Source organism: Typopeltis vanoorti, chromosome 4 (assembly GCF_054136105.1).
Source record: "Typopeltis vanoorti isolate ZY-2024b chromosome 4, IOZ_Tvanoo_1.0, whole genome shotgun sequence".
Classification (NCBI taxonomy): Eukaryota; Metazoa; Arthropoda; class Arachnida; order Uropygi; family Thelyphonidae; genus Typopeltis; species Typopeltis vanoorti.
The window spans coordinates 90713834-90732759 of record NC_143552.1 but is presented as its reverse complement, the minus strand read 5'-3'; the positions used below and the strand labels follow the sequence as shown (position 1 = coordinate 90732759).

The window sequence follows — 18926 nt, the reverse complement described above, 5'->3', positions numbered from 1 at the left end:
TTACACTTGGATAAAGGATTAAACTAAATTTATTATTGCAGATGAAATGGTTACACTAATTGACTCTGTAGTAAAGTGAGTAGAGTGATTGAGGCATTGGATATGAGGAGGGAGTGATCAAAGGAGTTGATGGTTTTAATAGGTATGAATGACTTGACAGAGGGCAAAGAGCACGTCAGAATGGATATTAGGAGGATGCTGTGACAGATAAAAAGAGAAAAGTGTGACAGGAAAGGTAGTAAGCGTGCTGCCTAGGTATGACTGTAGTGAGATGAGGCAGAGAGCAAGGATTATGAAGGATATGTTAGCTGAAATGTGTGAGGAGAAAGGATTACAGTTTGTTAATGTGTGGAATGAGTTTGAAGGATGAAGTGAACTATATATAAGAGAGAGAGAGATGGACTGCATTTGAGTGGTTATGGTGCGAGTTGCTTGGAGAGACTGCTGCTGGAAGATAGAGAAGTGTGTGCAGAGAATGAATCAGATCAAGTGGGAAGTAATGTGGCAGAGCAGGAAAGTAAGACAGGAGAGATTGAAGAGGTGGTTATGAATGAAGAAGTGAGTGGCATGAGCATGGAAAATGAGAGAAATGGGTGCACAACAGGAACAGGGAAATGGGGAAGCTCAGGGTAGGCAGGGGTACACAGCGTGAGAAAGGTGAATGCTCCCAGAGGATGTGTAGACAGGAAAGGAATGGGATGGGATGACCTGGGATCAAGAAGAAACAGTTGGAATTGAAGAGGGTTCTAAAACGAATAAGCAGAAAGGGAAACGGCCCCAGTTGAGCATGGAGAGATCACATCGAGTGAGTGGTATCAGTGGAACTAGTTGTATATCCAGGAATGAGCTGTGTTGTTAGTATACAAATGCTAGAAGTGTAAGAAACAAGGCAGATGAAATGTTGGAAGTTTATTTTGCACTTGGTTAGACTATAATAAATTTAGTTTAATCCTTTATCCAAGTGCAAGCAAACAAAGTTTGCACCTGAAAATATCTTCAGGACTGAGGTAAGGTGGTGCAACACCAGGCAACTCCGAGCAAAGGTGGACCAAGCTCTCATCACTCCTTGTCTCATATCGCCCATAATGCAAACCACATCTCCTTGCAGACATGTATACCGCTATGCATTAAGGGAAGGGCCACTACCCAGACCGGTTTCGACCTTTACAGAGGTCTCGTCAGTGGGAGGCTGACCCAAACGTGGAGATACTAAGGCAGACGCAATAGGAGAGGTCATATTTACTTATGCCACCTTACCTCAGTCCTGAAGATATTTTCAGGTGCAAACTTTGTTTGCTTACACTTGGACTATAATAAACTAAATTTATTATTTTCTAACCAAGTGCAAAATAAACTTCCAACATCTTTCTCCAAATCCAGAGTAATTCAATAATAAGGTGGTACACCTGTTGGCAACTTGTATAGGTAAATATGACCTCTCCTAATGCTTCTGCCTTAGTATCTCCACGTTCGGGTCTGCCTCCCATTGACGAGACCTCAATAAAGGTCGAAACTGGTCTGGGTAGTGGCCCTTCCTTTAACACATAGCAGTATACATGTCCGCAAGGAGATGTGCTTTGCATTATGGGAGATACTGAGACAAGGAGTGATAAGAGCTTGGTCCACCTCTGCTCAGAGTTGCACCACTTACCTCAGGCCTGAAGACATTTTCAGGTGCAAACTTTGTTTGCTTACACTTGGATAAAGGATTAAACTAAATTTATTATTGAGATGAAATGGTTGCACTAATTGAGTCTGTTCATCCAAAAATTGTTGGAATAAGTGAGACATGGTTAGATGAGGATTACATCCTGACAGAAATAGAAATGGAAGGGTATGATATGTTTCGTGAGGATAGAAAGAGAAAAAAGGGAGCGGGGGGGAGTGCTATTGATGATAGTGAAAGAGTTATGTCCATACAAAGTAGAGATGCAAGAGGGAAATAGTGCTAGTGATTTTGAGGCATTATGGTGTGAGATAGAGGTGAATGGAATGAAATATTTGGTTGGATGTTGTTACAGACTAGGTAATGTGGATGGTAGTGATAATGAATTGTATGACCAAATTAGCCAAGCAAATAAGAATAGAGTGATCATTATGGGCGATTTTAATTATGGCAATATAGACTAGAATGATGAGATAGCAATTGGAAGTAAAGAAAATTAGTTTCTTAAGTTTGTGAGGGATAAGTACTTCAGACAGTATGCAACAGAGGGCACACGACAACTGAGTGTCTTGGATTTGGTCATCTCATCAGAGGATGTAATTATAAATGAAGTGTCAAATCACCAACCAATTGGTGAGAGTGACCATGAGGTGATTACCTAGTGGTTGCCAGCAGTGTGAGGACCTCTGTAAGAAAAGGGTACACATGGAACTACAAAGGGGGAGGGGTGATTATGAAGAGCTCAGGAGACAGCTTGCAGGTATAGCATGGAATGAGGAGTTAGCTGGAAAAGAGATCAATGCAGCTTGCAGGATTTTCAAAAACTATCTAGTAGATGCAATGTCTAAATGTATTCCAAGGGTGAGAAGGTTAAATAAGGTAGGTGTGAGATGGATGAATAAAGAGATTAAGCATGCGATACAGAGAAAAAGGGCATTGTGGAGGCAGCATAAGAGAAGTGGAAATAACCAATTTCATGAGGTCTACAAAGACCAGGTAAGGAGGGTGACTTGGTTGGTGAGAGTAGCTAAAGAGAGGTATGAACAGCAGTTAGCTAATGAAGCCAGAAAGAATCCTAAGGAGTTCTTTCGATATGTAGCCAGCAAAAGAAAGAATGATTATGGAAGGATGACATTGACTGGAGAAAATGGTATAAAGACAGCTGTTGCAGAAGGCGTGGTGGAGATACTTAATGAGAAGTTCACCTGCCTTGCCTTGTCTTTGTAGTCCTCATGGAATTGGTTATTTCCACTTCTCTTATGCTGCCTCCATAATGCCCTTTTTCTTTGCATCGCAGTTCTTTCAATCTTGTGAATGTGACTTCATGGAGATATTGAGAGCAGTTGATGATGGAGAGGAGAGACTGACTGTAAGTGGACAAGAGGTGTATGGGGAGTTGAACAAACTAGATGTAAATAAGGCTGTGGGACTTGATAATATATCACCACGTATTCTGAAGGAATGCGCCAGGGAGTTGACGCCAGCCTTGACAAATTTTTTTAATACGAATCTTGCACTGGGTCAAGTTTCTAAGGAGTGCAAAATTGTGCCACTTCATAAAGGAGGTGATAGAACTCAAGCATCAAACTATAGGCCTATCTGCATGTCAGGTGCTGTGGTTAAGTTGTTGGAGAAGCTTGTGAGAACTAGGATCCAGAATTGGGTTGACAACAGTGATATTATCTTTGAAGGACAGAATGGATTTGATAAAGGGAGGTCATGTTTTAGTAATTACTTATTTATTATAATAAGGTGACTGCTTCCTTGGACGGAGGAGAAGGATACACAGTAATATACTTAGATTTTGCAAAGGTTTTTGATAGATTACTGCATGATAAGGTGATAGTCAAACTAGAGCAGATGGAGTTGGATATTAGATTAGTGCATTGGATTAGAGACGGGTTATCTGATAGGTATCAACAAGTTGTATATGATGGGGGGGGGATATCCAGGAAAAGGGAAGTCACCAGTGGTGTGGTGTGCCTCAGGGGTCTGTTTTAGTCCCATTACTGTTTAACTTGTATATTAATGATATTGGTGAAGATTTGGATGGAGATATTCAGTTGTTTGCAGATGATGCAAAGTTGGGACGAACCATGAAGAGTAGAGAAGATGTTGTGGCCTTACAAGAAGACTTGAATAAATTGAGTGATTGGGCACAATTTGGAAAACAAAGATGGGATGCAGAATTTATGCTTGGTGAGGATATATTGTCAGAGTTGGAAGAAATAAGAGATCTCGTGGTGATAGTGGATAAGGATCTGAAATTTAGGGGACACATAGCCAAAATTGTGAAGACAACACTAAAGCTTCTGGGAATGATGCAGAGGACACTGACTTGCAGAAGTAGGGAGATTCTTTTCCAGTGTATAAGGCTTTGATTAGGCCACACATAGACTACTGTGCCCTGATTTGGTCACCTGGTTTTCAGAAGGATGAAGAGATGTTGGAAAGGGTCCAGAAGCGACTGACTAAGGTAGTTTCTAACTTCTGGAATGTCAAGTATGAGGAAAGATTGAGAAGATGCAATTTGCAGGGTCTCGTGGACAGAAGAAAGAAGGGAGATATGATAGAGGTCTACAAGTTAGTAATGGGTTATTATAGGATCAATGATGGAGAGGTTCTACAGAAAATAGTGGGAGATCAGGGGAGAACCAGAGGTCATCCCTGGAAACTGTATAAAGACGGTGTGAGAAGCAGATTTTTTCATGCAGAGTTGTGAATGATTGGAATATCTTGCCTGAGAGTGTGGTGTCTGCAGAGAATTTGAGTGTGTTTAAAGCACAGTATGATGAGCTGTGTGTATGATAAAAGGACCTCCCAGATGAGTCTTTGACTCCATGGGGTCTTGGGTAATAATAATAATAAAATATACTTGGATATAATGAAAAAATAGTATTCTGGAGAGTGAATTTAGGAACCATTCATCAAGAGGAAGAATTGGTTTTAAACAACTATCAAGTCAGAGTTCTATGCCAAGGTTATTTCTTCATAGATGTTTCCCATTTTGTTTTTCACACTGAGAAAAAAAAAGAGATTCCTTTTGAAGATGGATGATTGTTTGAATTAAAGCAACAAATTAACATGCGAACCAAAAATTATATGTATATATGGCTGCAGCATGAGAACTAAAGTAAGTTTATAAACCTTAAAAGGATTAACAATGTCTTGCTTGGTTTGTTATTTCAGTCTTTTTTTTTTTTTTTTGAAGTTAATTCTAATTTGTGTGGGAGAGACAGTGTATCACTTGTGAATTTTTTAAATCAAATTTCATGTAAATAATTATATTTGTATAATTTTTTATATTAATTAAAGAATGTTTATTTTTCTTTGTATTCCAATTCTCTTGGGTTATTATCTGAAACTTAAATAAGTGAATGTAATAAATGAGACTGGCTTAATAATTTGGGGAAATTAATATACCTGAATAATACGTTTGAAACACTAGAAAGAAAACAAATATTCATGGTACAAACCTATTAGGTGCAGTATAGAAAATAAAAGTTTAACATATTGCTATTATGGGAATTTTTCAAGAGTCTGTATGCAAATTTGATGTGTAAGTTGACTATTTATAAAATAGCAAGTTATCTTTTACATTAACAGCTCATTTAAGAATAAAATGAATGTGAATAAATTTGGAATGAATGGATAAAGTATCACAATAATAAAAAAAGATAAAAGATTATAAATGCATTTAAAGATAATTAAAATTTATTTAGAATTACACTTTCCTACCTTTAGTTCTTCAAGAAGAATCTGTTTTTCTAAGGTAAATTTATAGAAAGGTCCTGAAATTAAGAAACATCAGACTTTTACTTAATATAGACACATCCATTAATGCAATAATAGAATTTAAAAAAAAAAGAAGAAATACTGAACTAGAAAAAAGCTTTCCAAACTGAACACCAATTTATTTTATTTTATTTTATTTTATTCTTATCTATTTGAAAAATAAACAATAAGAGACAATAAACCATTGCAGCTGATAAATCCTTTGTCAATCAGAATCAAGGAATTTTACTAATTTTGTTACTCTGCAGTATAAATTATTTTTGTCACAAAATGTGTATAATTTCAATGTATAATTATGTTTTTGGACATGAACTGAACTGTAGCTTTAACTTGAAATTGGTACAAAATATGACACTATTAAAGTGACATTTTTAAGTGCTGTTTTTATATATTCAGTTTTTTTTTTTTTTAATCATGATAGATTTATTTAAAAATAACTCACTTTACAACAAACTACTTTAATTTGGACTTAATGTCATTAACATCAAGTTCAGCAGTGGAGGAGTGCAAAGCCTGCATATAATTAACACCATCTCTGACATTCTTGAATGTCTCATGATAGCACAGTTAGATGAGCAATTTGCAATCTTGTTAGTTAAAATGATATGCATTTGAAGATAAGATGCATCAGGAATAATAACATCACTATCATCATGGATATCTCCATGGAGTCCATAGTATATGGTGGGTGTGAATATGCCAGATTTATGGTGACCAGTGGTGTACCTCAGGGTTCAGTCCTTGGACCATTATTGTTCGATCTATACATTAATAAACATGAGGAACAATCTAACAGGAGATGTGCAACTGTTTACTGATGATGCGAAGACAGGCAGGGAAATCAAGGATACTACTGATATCCAACACTTACAGAATGATTTGAATAGGGTGGAAGTTTGGGTAAATGAAAATGGCTATTAGTTTAATAGCATTTTCATGTAACTTGTTCTGGTAAAATACTTATAAGCTCTGTATTACTAAAATCTTGGTATTTCTAGCCTGGCTCCCACTGATGAGACCTCAATAAAGGTCGAAACAGGTCTGGGTAGTGGCCCCTTGCCTTTAATACAAAGCATCATACATCTCCTGGAGGAGATGTGCTTTGCATTATGGGTAAATATTAAGATTAGTGATCAGAGCTTATTCTACTTTTACCATGAGTTGCCTTGGTCTTGCATTACGTGCAGGGGTCAGCTAGACTTGCAACACTTGCAGGCACAAACTTGACTTGTTTGTCTGTTTGCTTACTTGGGAAATGGAGTAAAACCAGGTTTAAAATAGCTTGGTATCTTTAACATATATATATATAATTATCCCACACATAGACACAAGAGGTACAAGAACATATAGCACTTCAGTGCAGATAAGAATCGAGAAACAAGAAAACCTATTGACATTCTTCTTAAAGAAATGTAAGTTGAAATTATTAGGAAACACATCATGGGGAAGGCTGTTCCAGAAGTAGATGAGTTTGTAGTTGTCCTGTAAAAGGATGTTGGACAGCTGCTGCTTTTGTTTTGACAGGCCTAATAGCAAGTGGAGGAATGATGTTTGCCAATTCACTGGAGCAGCAATGAGCTGTGAGAGAAGGATCATCTATGAGCCAAACTTCTCTCCTGTGGACAGTATCAAGAATTTTAAAGAGGGTTTTAAGCACACATCCCCAAACATGTGAACAGTATTCTAAGGATGGACATGTTGTTTATTATTTTAACGGTATAATAGAACACAGAAACTAAGTAAATAATTAATTTATTGACTTGATGCTGATATTTCGCTGGTATTATAACCAGCATCTTCAGAGCACAAAAAACACTGTTTGTCACAATACGCGAGACTAAAACAACATGGTATACTTAACCAAAATTGTAGCAGCAACACAAAGACTAGAGTCCTGATTTTGGCGCCCTCTATCTGAAAAAAAAAAAAAAAAACCGCTATCATATATTACTAGAGTCCTAGAAAAGTGCTAGTTTTTTCTTAATATGACTGTCTCCCAGATCTTTGGCAAGTTAATACAGCCATATTTGTTGAGATTTGGGTTGTGTTTTAGGGCTTCTGTCGCCTCTAAGAACAATCTCTCTGATTTATATGGGTTTCTGTGTAGTACTTTTGTGTTTTTCCAGTTGATCCTGTGTGCAGGGGTATCCAGAGCATGGTCTGCTAGGCCCGACTTCCCATAATGATATTTCCGGACGTATCGTTTATGTTCGCTGATGCGGATATTCACAGTTCTTCCTGTTTGACCGTAGTAGGCTTGATTGCATGAGCAGGGTACTTGGTAGACTCCTGGATGTGATAAAGGAGGAATGCTGTCCTTGGGTGAGCGGATGAGGGTGGCTAATTTGCTACATGGTCTGAATGTGGTGCGTAGTTTATGTTTATTGAGGATTCTTGAGATCTTTTCGGATGTGCCTTTAATGTAGGGGATGGTGACTGTTTTGTTGTAGTTCTCTGTGGTAGATGGTGGGAGGGGTTTCTTAGGAGTGTTTAGTATTTTGTTTATTTTTTGTGGATTGTAGCCGTTGGCCAAGAAGGTGTGGCGTAAGTGAGTCAGTTCAGCAGTCAGAGCCTTGTCATTTGAACAGATTGCTCTCGCTCTATGGGTTAGCGTTTTTAATATGCCATATTGTTGAGAAGGATGATGGTGTGATTGTTTGTGTAAGTATTTGCCTGTATGTGTGGGTTTTCTGAAAACTGAAAATGATAAGGAACCATCTGGGAGACGTGTGATGAGTGTATCCAGGAAGGGCAGACAGTTGTTGGCTTCCAGTTCCATAGTAAAGTGGATTTTTGGATGTTGGCTATTTAAATGTGCTAAGAATGTTTTCAATGTCTCAAGGCCATGTGACCAAATAGCAAGCACATCATCAACATAGCGTAGCCAAAGTGTTGGTTTGAGAGTGGCTGTATTGATTGCTTGTTTTTCCAGGTGTTCTATGTAAAAGTTGGCTAGGGGGGAGAAAGGGGGGGGCCCATGGCTGTCCCATCAATTTGTTTGTATATTTTCCCTTTCCATGTGAAATATCCTGCATGTATTGTGAATTTGAATAGTAGAATATATATCAGGGGGGAAGTGTGACTTCAGTAGATTGAGGGTTTCTATTAGTGGTACATTTGTGAATAGTGAAGTGATGTCAAAGCTTACTATTAAGTCTGAGCTTTTTAGGGTGAGGTGTTGTAAGATGCTTTTTAGGTGTGCTGAATTTTTGATAAAGGAGGGAGAATTGTTAGTGAGAGTGGCTAGTAGCTTCGCTAAATGTCTAGCCAGTTTGTATGTGGGACTATTTATACTGTCCACAATTGGGCGTAGGGGTGTGCCTGGTTTGTGAATTTTTGGTGATCCCCTGCACACAGGATCAACTGGAAAAAACACAAAAGTACTACACAGAAACCCATATAAATCAGAGAGATTGTTCTTAGAGGCGACAGAAGCCCTAAAACACAACCCAAATCTCAACAAATATGGCTGTATTAACTTGCCGAAGATCTGGGAGACAGTCATATTAAGAAAAAACTAGCACTTTTCTAGGACTCTAGTAATATATGATAGCGGTTTTTTTTTTTTTTTTTCTTTCAGATAGAGGGCGCCAAAATCAGGACTCTAGTCTTTGTGTTGCTGCTACAATTTTGGTTAAGTATACCATGTTGTTTTAGTCTCGCGTATTGTGACAAACAGTGTTTTTGTGCTCTGAAGATGCTGGTTATAATACCAGCGAAATATCAGCATCAAGTCAATAAATTAATTATTTACTTAGTTTCTGTGTTCTATTATACCGTTAAAATAATAAACAACATGTTCGACGAACACATAAGTCTGTCCACACGTTTAAGGATGGACATATTTGGAATTTGTATAGGGTTAATAGTTGGGTGGATGAAAAATAGTTTCTTGAACAGAAAAGAACGTCCAGTTTTTTAGAAGCTGAGGGAGCTATTGATGTGATGTCTTTGTGCCAAGAGAGGTTGGAGGTAAATGTTAGTTTAAGGAGAGATAGTTCATCCTTTCTGATGATGTGTTTATACTGAGTATGAGAGAAAGTGAGCTCAGATCCCTTTTGCAAGAGAAAAGGCAGGGTTTTGCATTGTAGCAGCATTGAAAATGACTAGGTTATCCTTGCCCCACTGAAGGAATGGTATGGAGATCAGTATTTAAGGCATTGGTTGCAGATGATCTTGATGTAAGGGATATCTGAGAACTACATGGTTTGTCAAAGGAGTAGGATGAAGAGAGTGCTATCATCAACAAAGCTATGGATAGGATTTGTAGTGATTGAGAGTGGGTCATTTATGTATATGAGCAAAAGGGTAGGTAAGTGAATGGAGCTCTGAGGCACTTCTATTTTGGTAGCAAAGCTCGAAGAGAGGGTGTCATCCACTATGACATGCAGTGAACGACCAGAGAGAAAGCTGGCTATCCAGTTACAGAGGATAGCAGGTAGACTGAATGCAGGCAGTTTGCAAAGCAGACCTTTATGCCAAACACGATCAAAAGCCTTGGAAATGTCAGGGGCAACCGCACATGTTCCTCTGAACTTTTCCATGGCACATGTCCAGTGGTGAGTGATGTACGCTAAGATATCAACAGTGAATCTGGACTGGCAGAATCCATGCTGGTGGCCATTGATTAACTGGTGAGTTTCTAGTTAGTGAAGTTGACCATTGATAATTTTCTACGTTATTTTGGAGAGAACTGAGGTGATGGCAATTGGTTGGTAGGCTTTTGTCTCCCTTTTTCTGAAATGGGTTGGATATATGTTAGTTTCCATGAGATGAAAGAGGTGAAAACTGAGTATAGAAGATTGAAGAGACAATATAGGAGAGGTGTTAGCTCTAGTGCACATCATTTGAGTACAATAAGAGAGCTGTGGACTTCACAACTGTGACTCTCTTGAGGATAAGGTGTTTGGTCCTATGCCTCCTGGTGTGTCCTATGTCTGTAGAAGCGTGTGTTCATGGGGCCCGTTTGCCTGTTCTGGGAAACACGCATCTACAGACATAGGACACACACACACCAGGAGGTATAGGGCCAACCACCTTATCCTCAAGATGGCCGCAGTTGCGAAGTGAAATGAAAAGTTCATGAAAGCTTAAGAAGAAGAAGATAGCTGATTTACATTTATTGCATGCTGCATAGTCTGAGGATGAAGCTTGGGTTCTCAATGCAAGCCACCTATGACAAGCTGTTTTTTTCTTTGACTGCTTTCATACAACTTCTGCTGAACCAAAGCTTGAAAAATGGATGATAATTTTGGATGCAATGAGAGATGAATGCCTTCTTGCCACGATGATTTCTGTGATTCACTCAGTGCAGGTGTCTAGGTCAAAAGAGCAGAAGCAATAGTCATGCCATGGGAAAGAAGAGTAGTAGTTCCAGAGATTATCCTATTTTGTAGTGCTATAGAATATGAGGTTGGGTGTGGTCAGTAGAGGGGCATTCTATGAAACTAGAAGCATAAAGTTATGCTACCTTCTTGGTGAAGGGGATCTTCATGCAATATGGATAAGAATTAGAAGCTCAAAGGTGACAAAGCAAAAATTGTAACTACAACTTAGAGGATAACTGTTGAAGCAAACTTTGATGTGCAAGGATAAAGAAGTCATTTTGCCTCTTTACAAGGCCTTGATAAGACCATATCTGGACTACTGTGTACAGATTTGGTCTCCTTGGTTCCAAAGATTATATCGGGATTCTGGAATTCAGATTATAAGGACAGATTAAAAGTATATGGGCTACAGACTGTGGTTAATAGGAGAAAAAGGGATGGTATGGTAGAGATGGTATGGTAGCTGATGAAATTTTTCATTATATGAAAAGTGTGGAGAGAACACAGTGTTTTTAACCATGAATAAACTTAACATCCATGGATGTTAAGTTTATTCATGGTTAAAAAAGGAATAGTCTGTGTGGTTAGCCTAGTGGCTATGTGCTTTGCAACCATATGCCTAGGGAAGGAGTGTCTAGGTTTGATTCCTGTCGATGACGTGAGGAGCTTAAGAATCTTTCTCAGCCATAACCAAGTTAGCTGGTCTTGGCGTGGACAGCAGGATTTTCCCCCCAGTTTATCTGGGATTTTTCATCCTACAAACAGGCAAAACTAGCCCTATGAACACACACGGATACAGTCATGAGTACTGACCTTACGGGATGCAGCAGAGGAGTGGCGAACTGGCCGCATTAATATGCCAGTAACCCCCCATTAGGAGGGGATGGATGAGAAGAATAGTTAAAAAAGGGATAAGAGCTAGATTTTTCTCATACAGAGCAGTAAGCGAGTGAGTGGAATAATTTGCCTTTAGAGATAGCAAGAGTGCATCTGGAGTGAATGAGTTTAAGGGAAGGTGTGTGACATCTCGTTTTGGGTGATGTACAGCCTCTCTCAATGAGTCCTCCACTCCCTGGAGGTCTCGAATAATAATAATAATAATAATAATAATAATACATGAATGAAATCAGAATCACATGCAGTGCATAACTTAATTAGTTAGCTTCCAATTAATTGACCATTGGTTCTTTTATGTCAACAGTGGGCTTTATCATTATCAACAGCATCAAAATTTTGACTGCATCCTCAAGGAGTGTACAGGATACTGCAATAGTACAACATGAAAAGTTTACATTATTACTAAATCCCTATCCACAACTTTCCTCAAAATTAGTCCATTATCTTTCAGGGACTCCAATATAATTAGATCTTATATACTGGTCATCGAAGGCATTTCTGACTGCACCAATCCAACTAGATTTTGGCCTTTCTGTGTCTCTTTTCCTGCCATTCTGGCATCAAACAAATGTTATGCTAACCTTTTCATTACTATTCTGTTGACCGCACCACCTGAGATTAGCTTTATTCCTGAATGCTAACAATGTCAAATTCCTACCTATTTTCATTCTAACATGTTTCTGCCAATGATGCTATCTGTTCATTCTCCTTAATTTTTCTCAGAACTCTTATATCTGCAGTGTCAGTCTTTCACCAATTGTTTTATTTCTAACACAACTCTCACCTCCATGAGTTAAAATTAGTCTGATCACTGCCTTGTACACTGATTTAGTGTACAAGACAGTGAAATTGAGTAATTTCTCTCTTATTCCATATAAATTTATTTAGCTGAGTTTTGCTTATTGTGTTATCTATTTTCATGTCAAATTTGCCATCTTCACTAAAAATTATGCCTAAATAGTTTAAATTTTTTAACTTGTTTTATAGTGTTAGATCTTGAATGAAGTGCTTTCGTTATAGAAATAATTCATTCAAGATTTAACAAATCAAAAAAGAGATACCCGTGTTTAAATAAAGAAGCAAATTGCAAAAAGGGGATATAAATGAATGCCGTTAAAGTGGAATTACAAAAATATATTTAAGTAATGTGTTCTGTTTGTTCTATGTAAGGTGTTCTATGTGAAGTGCTTATCACAATGTAAAAACAAAAGTTCGAAGTCCACTGGTGAAATTTCAGGCAGTAGTAGCACTTGCATGGCGAGCGGCATCGGCATGCTCATATTTCTCAGAAGAAGCTAAGGAGAAGATCGTTCCGTGTGCACAAGAAGACACGGTATGGAAAAACGTTTCGCATGAAAAAAGGGGATCAGCGCCAAGTGGAAAAAGTAGCAGTAAAGAGGGTGCAAAGGGTGCAACATAAAAGGAGTCTGCACTCCTTTCAGAGGGCTTTTTTTCTCTTGGATGTCAGGTCACTCTCTCCCACCTCATCGGGGGGTTCCAGATCGCCTTCTGCTGTTTAATGACAACACCGGTTTGTTCCAGAGTCGAGGTTCGGTACGACTTCAGAGAGGAATAGCTAAGTACGATAGTAGGGACGGGAATGCAGAAGAAGACATGCGACAACGGAGCACGTCAAGCATGGGCACAACAGCAGCTTTTGAGATAACCAGATCGAATGACCTCCTTGAGTGACTACGTGGATCAAAGCCAGAAAGAGATGTCTAATCACGATTTGAGAGAAAAGGATCGAGCAGCAAGCTGAATTGTGAACTAAGTAACAGACCTGCTGAACATCATAGGAGTTGGTAATGTACAGTTTTGTTTTCCTTTTCTGTTTGAAAAGATGAAATGTTGTGAATTAATGTACAAAGACATTCTAGTGTAGAACTTTTAAGTGATTAGTATAGGTAGCAATGGCATAACTCCTGTGATCATTTCTTTAGAGGATGCTATATTAGATGAATTGTGTCAAGTATGTTATTACAAGGTGATTGATAAATCTTAGTCTAGTAATTGTATGGATGAGAATTTAGATTCGTATATTGTACGAAGATAGTATTAATTATATAGAAAGGTTTCATGATTGAATCTAGTTGATTTGAAACTCAGTTGTCTTAAACAATTCCTTAACTTAGAATGACAATATTTTAGTAGAGTGTATGAATGTAAATATGTATTCTTATGACTTCAATAAATGTACTGTGTATTTTACCTGATTCTTGGCCTGAGAATGAATTCAATGCACCACTCATTTTTTTAATCGGAACCTGAGCAGAACAGAATAGCATGTTTAAAACCACGACTGCAAATGATAGTTAACAAAAGTGATATAGATAATTCGGTACTGGGTATTAATGATAGATTGATTATCTCTGCATATTATCAGAGAGTTCTGCCTTGGTTAAGAGGTCTTTCTAACCTAATGATATTGGCTGGTGCAGCAAAACAAATAAATTTGCCAGTATCTTATCGGGAAGTAACTCCAGACAGTCGAAACAAAGGATGTGTTTTCTGCCCAAGGCATACCCTTTGTCTAAGTAATTAATGCACTTGATCAATCTAGGAATCAGCCAAATTGGGTAGATAGTGTTTCTGCAACTAGCGCCGAAGCCAAAGATTTAAGTTAGGATCTAAAGTGTAGTTAGGACAAGAGAATAAATAGAAGTGAATAAAGGTAAAATTGTGAGATATATATATATATACAATTAATAATAAAAAAAGAATGACACAACAATAGGTTATGTTCAGGATCAGCTGATGCTTTCAGTGTTCCTGCTTATTTTCAAAGACTTCATCTTTTTATTGTTGATTTTTAAAGCAAATCTGTTACAGCTTTTATTCAATTTATTTAAGAAATCCTGCAGACATAAGCTAGATTTATTTTAAGAGGATAACATCATCAGCATAAAGCAAAGGGCTGATATTTGTCTCCAGTTTTGATATCAGACCTAATGCCACTTTCCTTCATAATGTAATTTATACAGGTCATTAACAGTGGAGATAGCCTGCACTCTTGTCTCACACTTGATTTTATATCAAACTATCTTCCTGTATTCCTGCACCTCCTTTAATTCTAACTGCTGAGTACAACTCAGCAGTTAGAAATGAAGCATGGTTTCTTTGGTTGAATGGAGGGTGGTTGAACTATGGAATGCATTGCCTGATAGAGTGGTAAGAGAAGGAACAGTCAATGAGTGGTATGATAGAAAAAAAAAACCTAAAAAAATAAAAATATATACAAATGAATTTAAAGAAATCCTGAGCCCACTGCACTGATGGCACTAATGTATCATGTGTTTACAATCTTTCATGAGTGGGAGTTACAAAAAAACATTTTTCTATCCTTCACCACATTATTCTGCTACCTGGCCATGAAATAACATATGATTTTTTTTAACACTAAAAAAATTACTCATACAAAATTTACTAACCATCAACAGATTTTCGGTGTCTAACATTCCAAACTTGACATTCACCATTACTGTCAGCAGAGTACATTTTTGTGCCTTTACTGTTCCAGCAAAGTGAGTTTATGATACCATGGTGACTCTCAATTTCTTGCAGAAGTTCTCCTTCTTTATCACGGGATGGTGTGGCCAACCATGCTCTAATTACATAGTCATAACTGCCAGTTACTATAAGATTAATTGTATTTGGATTGAATTTAGCAGTGTAAACATATGATGGATGAGGAAGAACTATTTCTACAGTCCAAGTTTCAACATTCCATACTCTGAAAAACAAAGAGATGGGACAAGAAAATCAAAATTGCACTACACTATAAAATATAATATATACAAGATATTGATAGACACTGAGCATTACACAACCTTTCATGAGTGGGAGTTACAAAAAAACATATTTCTATCCTTCACCACATTATTTCTGCAACTAATTTGATGAATTTGATGAATCACTTTCTAATTTGATGAATCACTTTCTAACAGTATACAAAGTTTTTAATTTTGACTTTTAAATATGACTGTTATTTAATGCATAAAATAGAATAACTGAGTAGTAGAAAAATGGCAGTCAAGACATCTTTTTTAGGTGAGTTTAATATGCAAAATATTTTTTGGTGCAGTATATGTGAGATGTATTCAGTGTAAAACTTGAAAGATCTGTGGAAGGAAAGTGAGCTTGAGGAGCAAATATTAGGAAGTGGTTTGAGAGCAAGTGTAGAGAGTAACACATGCAATAGTGGAATATTCTATATTCCAGAAAATGTTAGTGTCAGAGGTACTTTGAAAGTGAAGTGGTGGAATATCAAAAGAACGAAGAGAACCTCATGAAAGAAACAGTGATTTACATGGAGTCCTTCATAGGACAAAGAAAAGAACTAGACTAAAAGATTGCAAGAACATCAGGCAACTAGTAGAGCTAAGAAGAGGAAAAAAGTGTGCAGTACGAGGTAAGAAACAAGAATGTATGACTACATGAGAGAAGAAGAGTAAGGAGTAAATTTTTTATGGTGATTCTATAATAAGACAAATACTTAATAACAGTATGACTCAATCTTGTTTCCTTGGTACACATATTAATAATATTAGTGAGATTGCCAGAATGCAAAAAAGATAACATGAAAGAATTGATTGTTTAGGCTGGCACTAATGAGGTGAAAGATGAAATATATTGTATGAGAAAATATATGAAAGATTCATTGGAAAAAAGATGAACAAGAGAGAGAGAGAGTCAAGACTGTAGTCTGCTGTCATGCTATGATAGAGACAAGTTGAAGAGGAGAACAATGATTGCAAATGAATCAATGCACAGCTGCAGAAGGAATAATGTTTGGTTTGTAAACCTAGGGACTCCACTTGACAGATGGAAGGAGAGATATCATGCTGAAGAACTAAGCTTAAATCGATTGAGAGTCGGGTGTCTCAAGAAATCTTTATTTACCGAGAGTGTAAAAGTGCAGTCAGGAAAACTAAAGCTATTATGGTGGATGAGTGTGCATGCAGTTACCCATGAGGCAAGTGAGTGTGGGGAATGACCAAAAAATGCAGAATAGTCTTTCAAGTGACAAAATCAAATGGAATAGTTAATACAAGGAGTAAAAGTGTTTGGGAAATTAAGACAATGTTGCAGTTTATGTATACTAATGCTAGAAGTATCAAGAATAAAACAGAGATGTTTACTGGTATTGGTTGGTGCAATTTCACTAAAAGCCATAGGCATTAGTGACACTTGGCTGAGAGCAGATAATATAGTTACAGGGACAGAATGCAAGGGAGTATAGAATTTTCAGGGAGGATAGAGAAAATGAGAAAGGAAGGGATAGTGCACATAACAGCAGATGAAGTACAACAAAAAATGAAGAGATCAGGAGACAAGTGGATAGCAGTACATTTGAAGCATCCACCTGGTGTGAGATAAAGACCAATAGGACAAAATATACGCAGCTGGTTGCTCCACCAGGCCTTGGGGCTGGCTGATAGGTTGGTGTAGGATTTATTGGCGCAAGGACAATGAAGGTCATACTGTACCATTATAAAGGTTCAAAACTATACACAAGGTACCAGGGAATGCAAAAAACAATGTGGAAGACATACAGTGACACATTAGCACATAATGAGTGGAAGACAAGTACCATTTTTTTGCCTTATGACAGGCTTTTTTGTACCTAAAATTTATCTGAAAATTAGGATGCGTCCTATTAGCTGAATGCATCTTATAAACCGGTGCATCTTATACACCAATGTATTTTTTATGCATGCACAGTTATGGTGTGTCATCACTTGTCAGGAATGCGTGATTAGTTTGAATAGATATACAGCCATTAATGGTTGGGCATATAAACTAGTAATCAATACATTATTATATTTAATTTTTTTATAATCAATGGATTCTATGACACACAGACATAGCTATATGACTGTGTTTAAGCATAGTGTGATTGAGTACACAAAAAAAACAATGGCAATTGAACATCAGAGCAACACTTTGGGCCTCTGCCTACAGAAAAAATTGTATGAACTTGAAGGAAACAAGAGCAGCAATTAATAGAAGAAAATTCTAAAAAAAAAAACACAATCCTTGCAGAAAACTGGCAAAATGGCCAGAAATTGAAAATGAATTAAAAACTTGGATAATGGATCAAAGAAGATCAGGTTGCTGTGTATCTACAAAAATGATTGTTCAACAAGCAAAATTATTGGCAACAGAAAGAAATATCATCGATTTTGCAGGATCGCCATCATGGTGCTTTAGATTTATGCCAGATGAATTCAAAAATAAAATTATTGAGTTTCACAGATTCATCATAAATGCTAGAAAACAAGACAATTATGAACTTTCTCAGATGGCTAATACGAATGAAGTACCTCTGACTTTTGATGTGCCCTCAAACAAGACTGTTGACTCCAAAGGTAAAACAAATATTATTGTTAAAACTTCTGGTCACAAAAAAAAACTCACTACACTGTTGCTCTGTCCTGCTGTGCAGATGGAACAAAATTGCCACCTTTTTTAATTGTTAAAAGAAAAACAATGCTCAAAGAAAAACTTCCTAAAGAAGTTGACATTCATATTCATCCAAAAGGATAGATGGACGAGGAAGGGATAAAGCTATGGATAAAGAAGGTGTGGTCCAGATGTCCTGGCAGTTTACGTCAGACACTTGCTATGTTAGTGTGGAATCAATTTAGATGCCATAAAACCGAAGGTGTTTAGAATGAACTTTGCAAAATAAACACAAAAATATCATTAATCCCAGGAGGACTCACTCTATGCTTCAACCTTCAGATGTATCGATAAATAAACCATTTAAAGAATTTATGAAGGAAAAATGGGTCAATTGAATGCAATCTCCAAATTTTGAGGAAAATTGTAGGAGAACACAATTTCACAGGTGTGTGAATGGGTAAAGAGTTCATGAAATGAAGTGAAACTCAAATTTATGATCAAGTCTTTTCAAAAGTCTGGCATTAGTAACTCTCTTGATAGTACAGAGGATGACTTATTATTTCAAGACAGTGATGACTTGGTTTTTGTTGAAGAATCTAGTTCAGAAAATTTTGAGAATGAAGATGAATAGAGATTTGAAAAGAAGATAAATGAAATTTATAAAAATAATTTTGTTTATATATATATATATCAATAAGTTTTTTTACCTTGGGTAATGTATATTAGGGTTACCAAGTAATTTTATAAACTTGGTTATTTTACTCCTAATCCCAAGTAAGCAAACAGTTAAGTTTGCGCCTGAATGTAGTTCAAGTCTAAAGGTGGTACAACAC

At 37.1% G+C, this 18926-nt stretch overlaps 1 protein-coding gene across 8 annotated transcripts in view; it reads right to left on the bottom strand.

Annotated features, from left to right (window-relative positions):
- LOC150107493 (jouberin-like) overlaps window positions 1-18926 on the bottom strand; it is a 422644-nt gene that overhangs the window by 132668 nt on the left and 271050 nt on the right. For all 8 annotated transcript variants that reach the window (XM_090391911.1, XM_090391912.1, XM_090391908.1 and 5 more), the window contains 2 exons: window positions 15117-15418; window positions 5405-5457 (listed from right to left, as the gene is read on the bottom strand). In XM_090391911.1, coding sequence (XP_090248037.1) covers window positions 5405-5457; window positions 15117-15418 — 355 coding nt within the window. The remainder of the gene's footprint in view (window positions 1-5404; window positions 5458-15116; window positions 15419-18926) is intronic.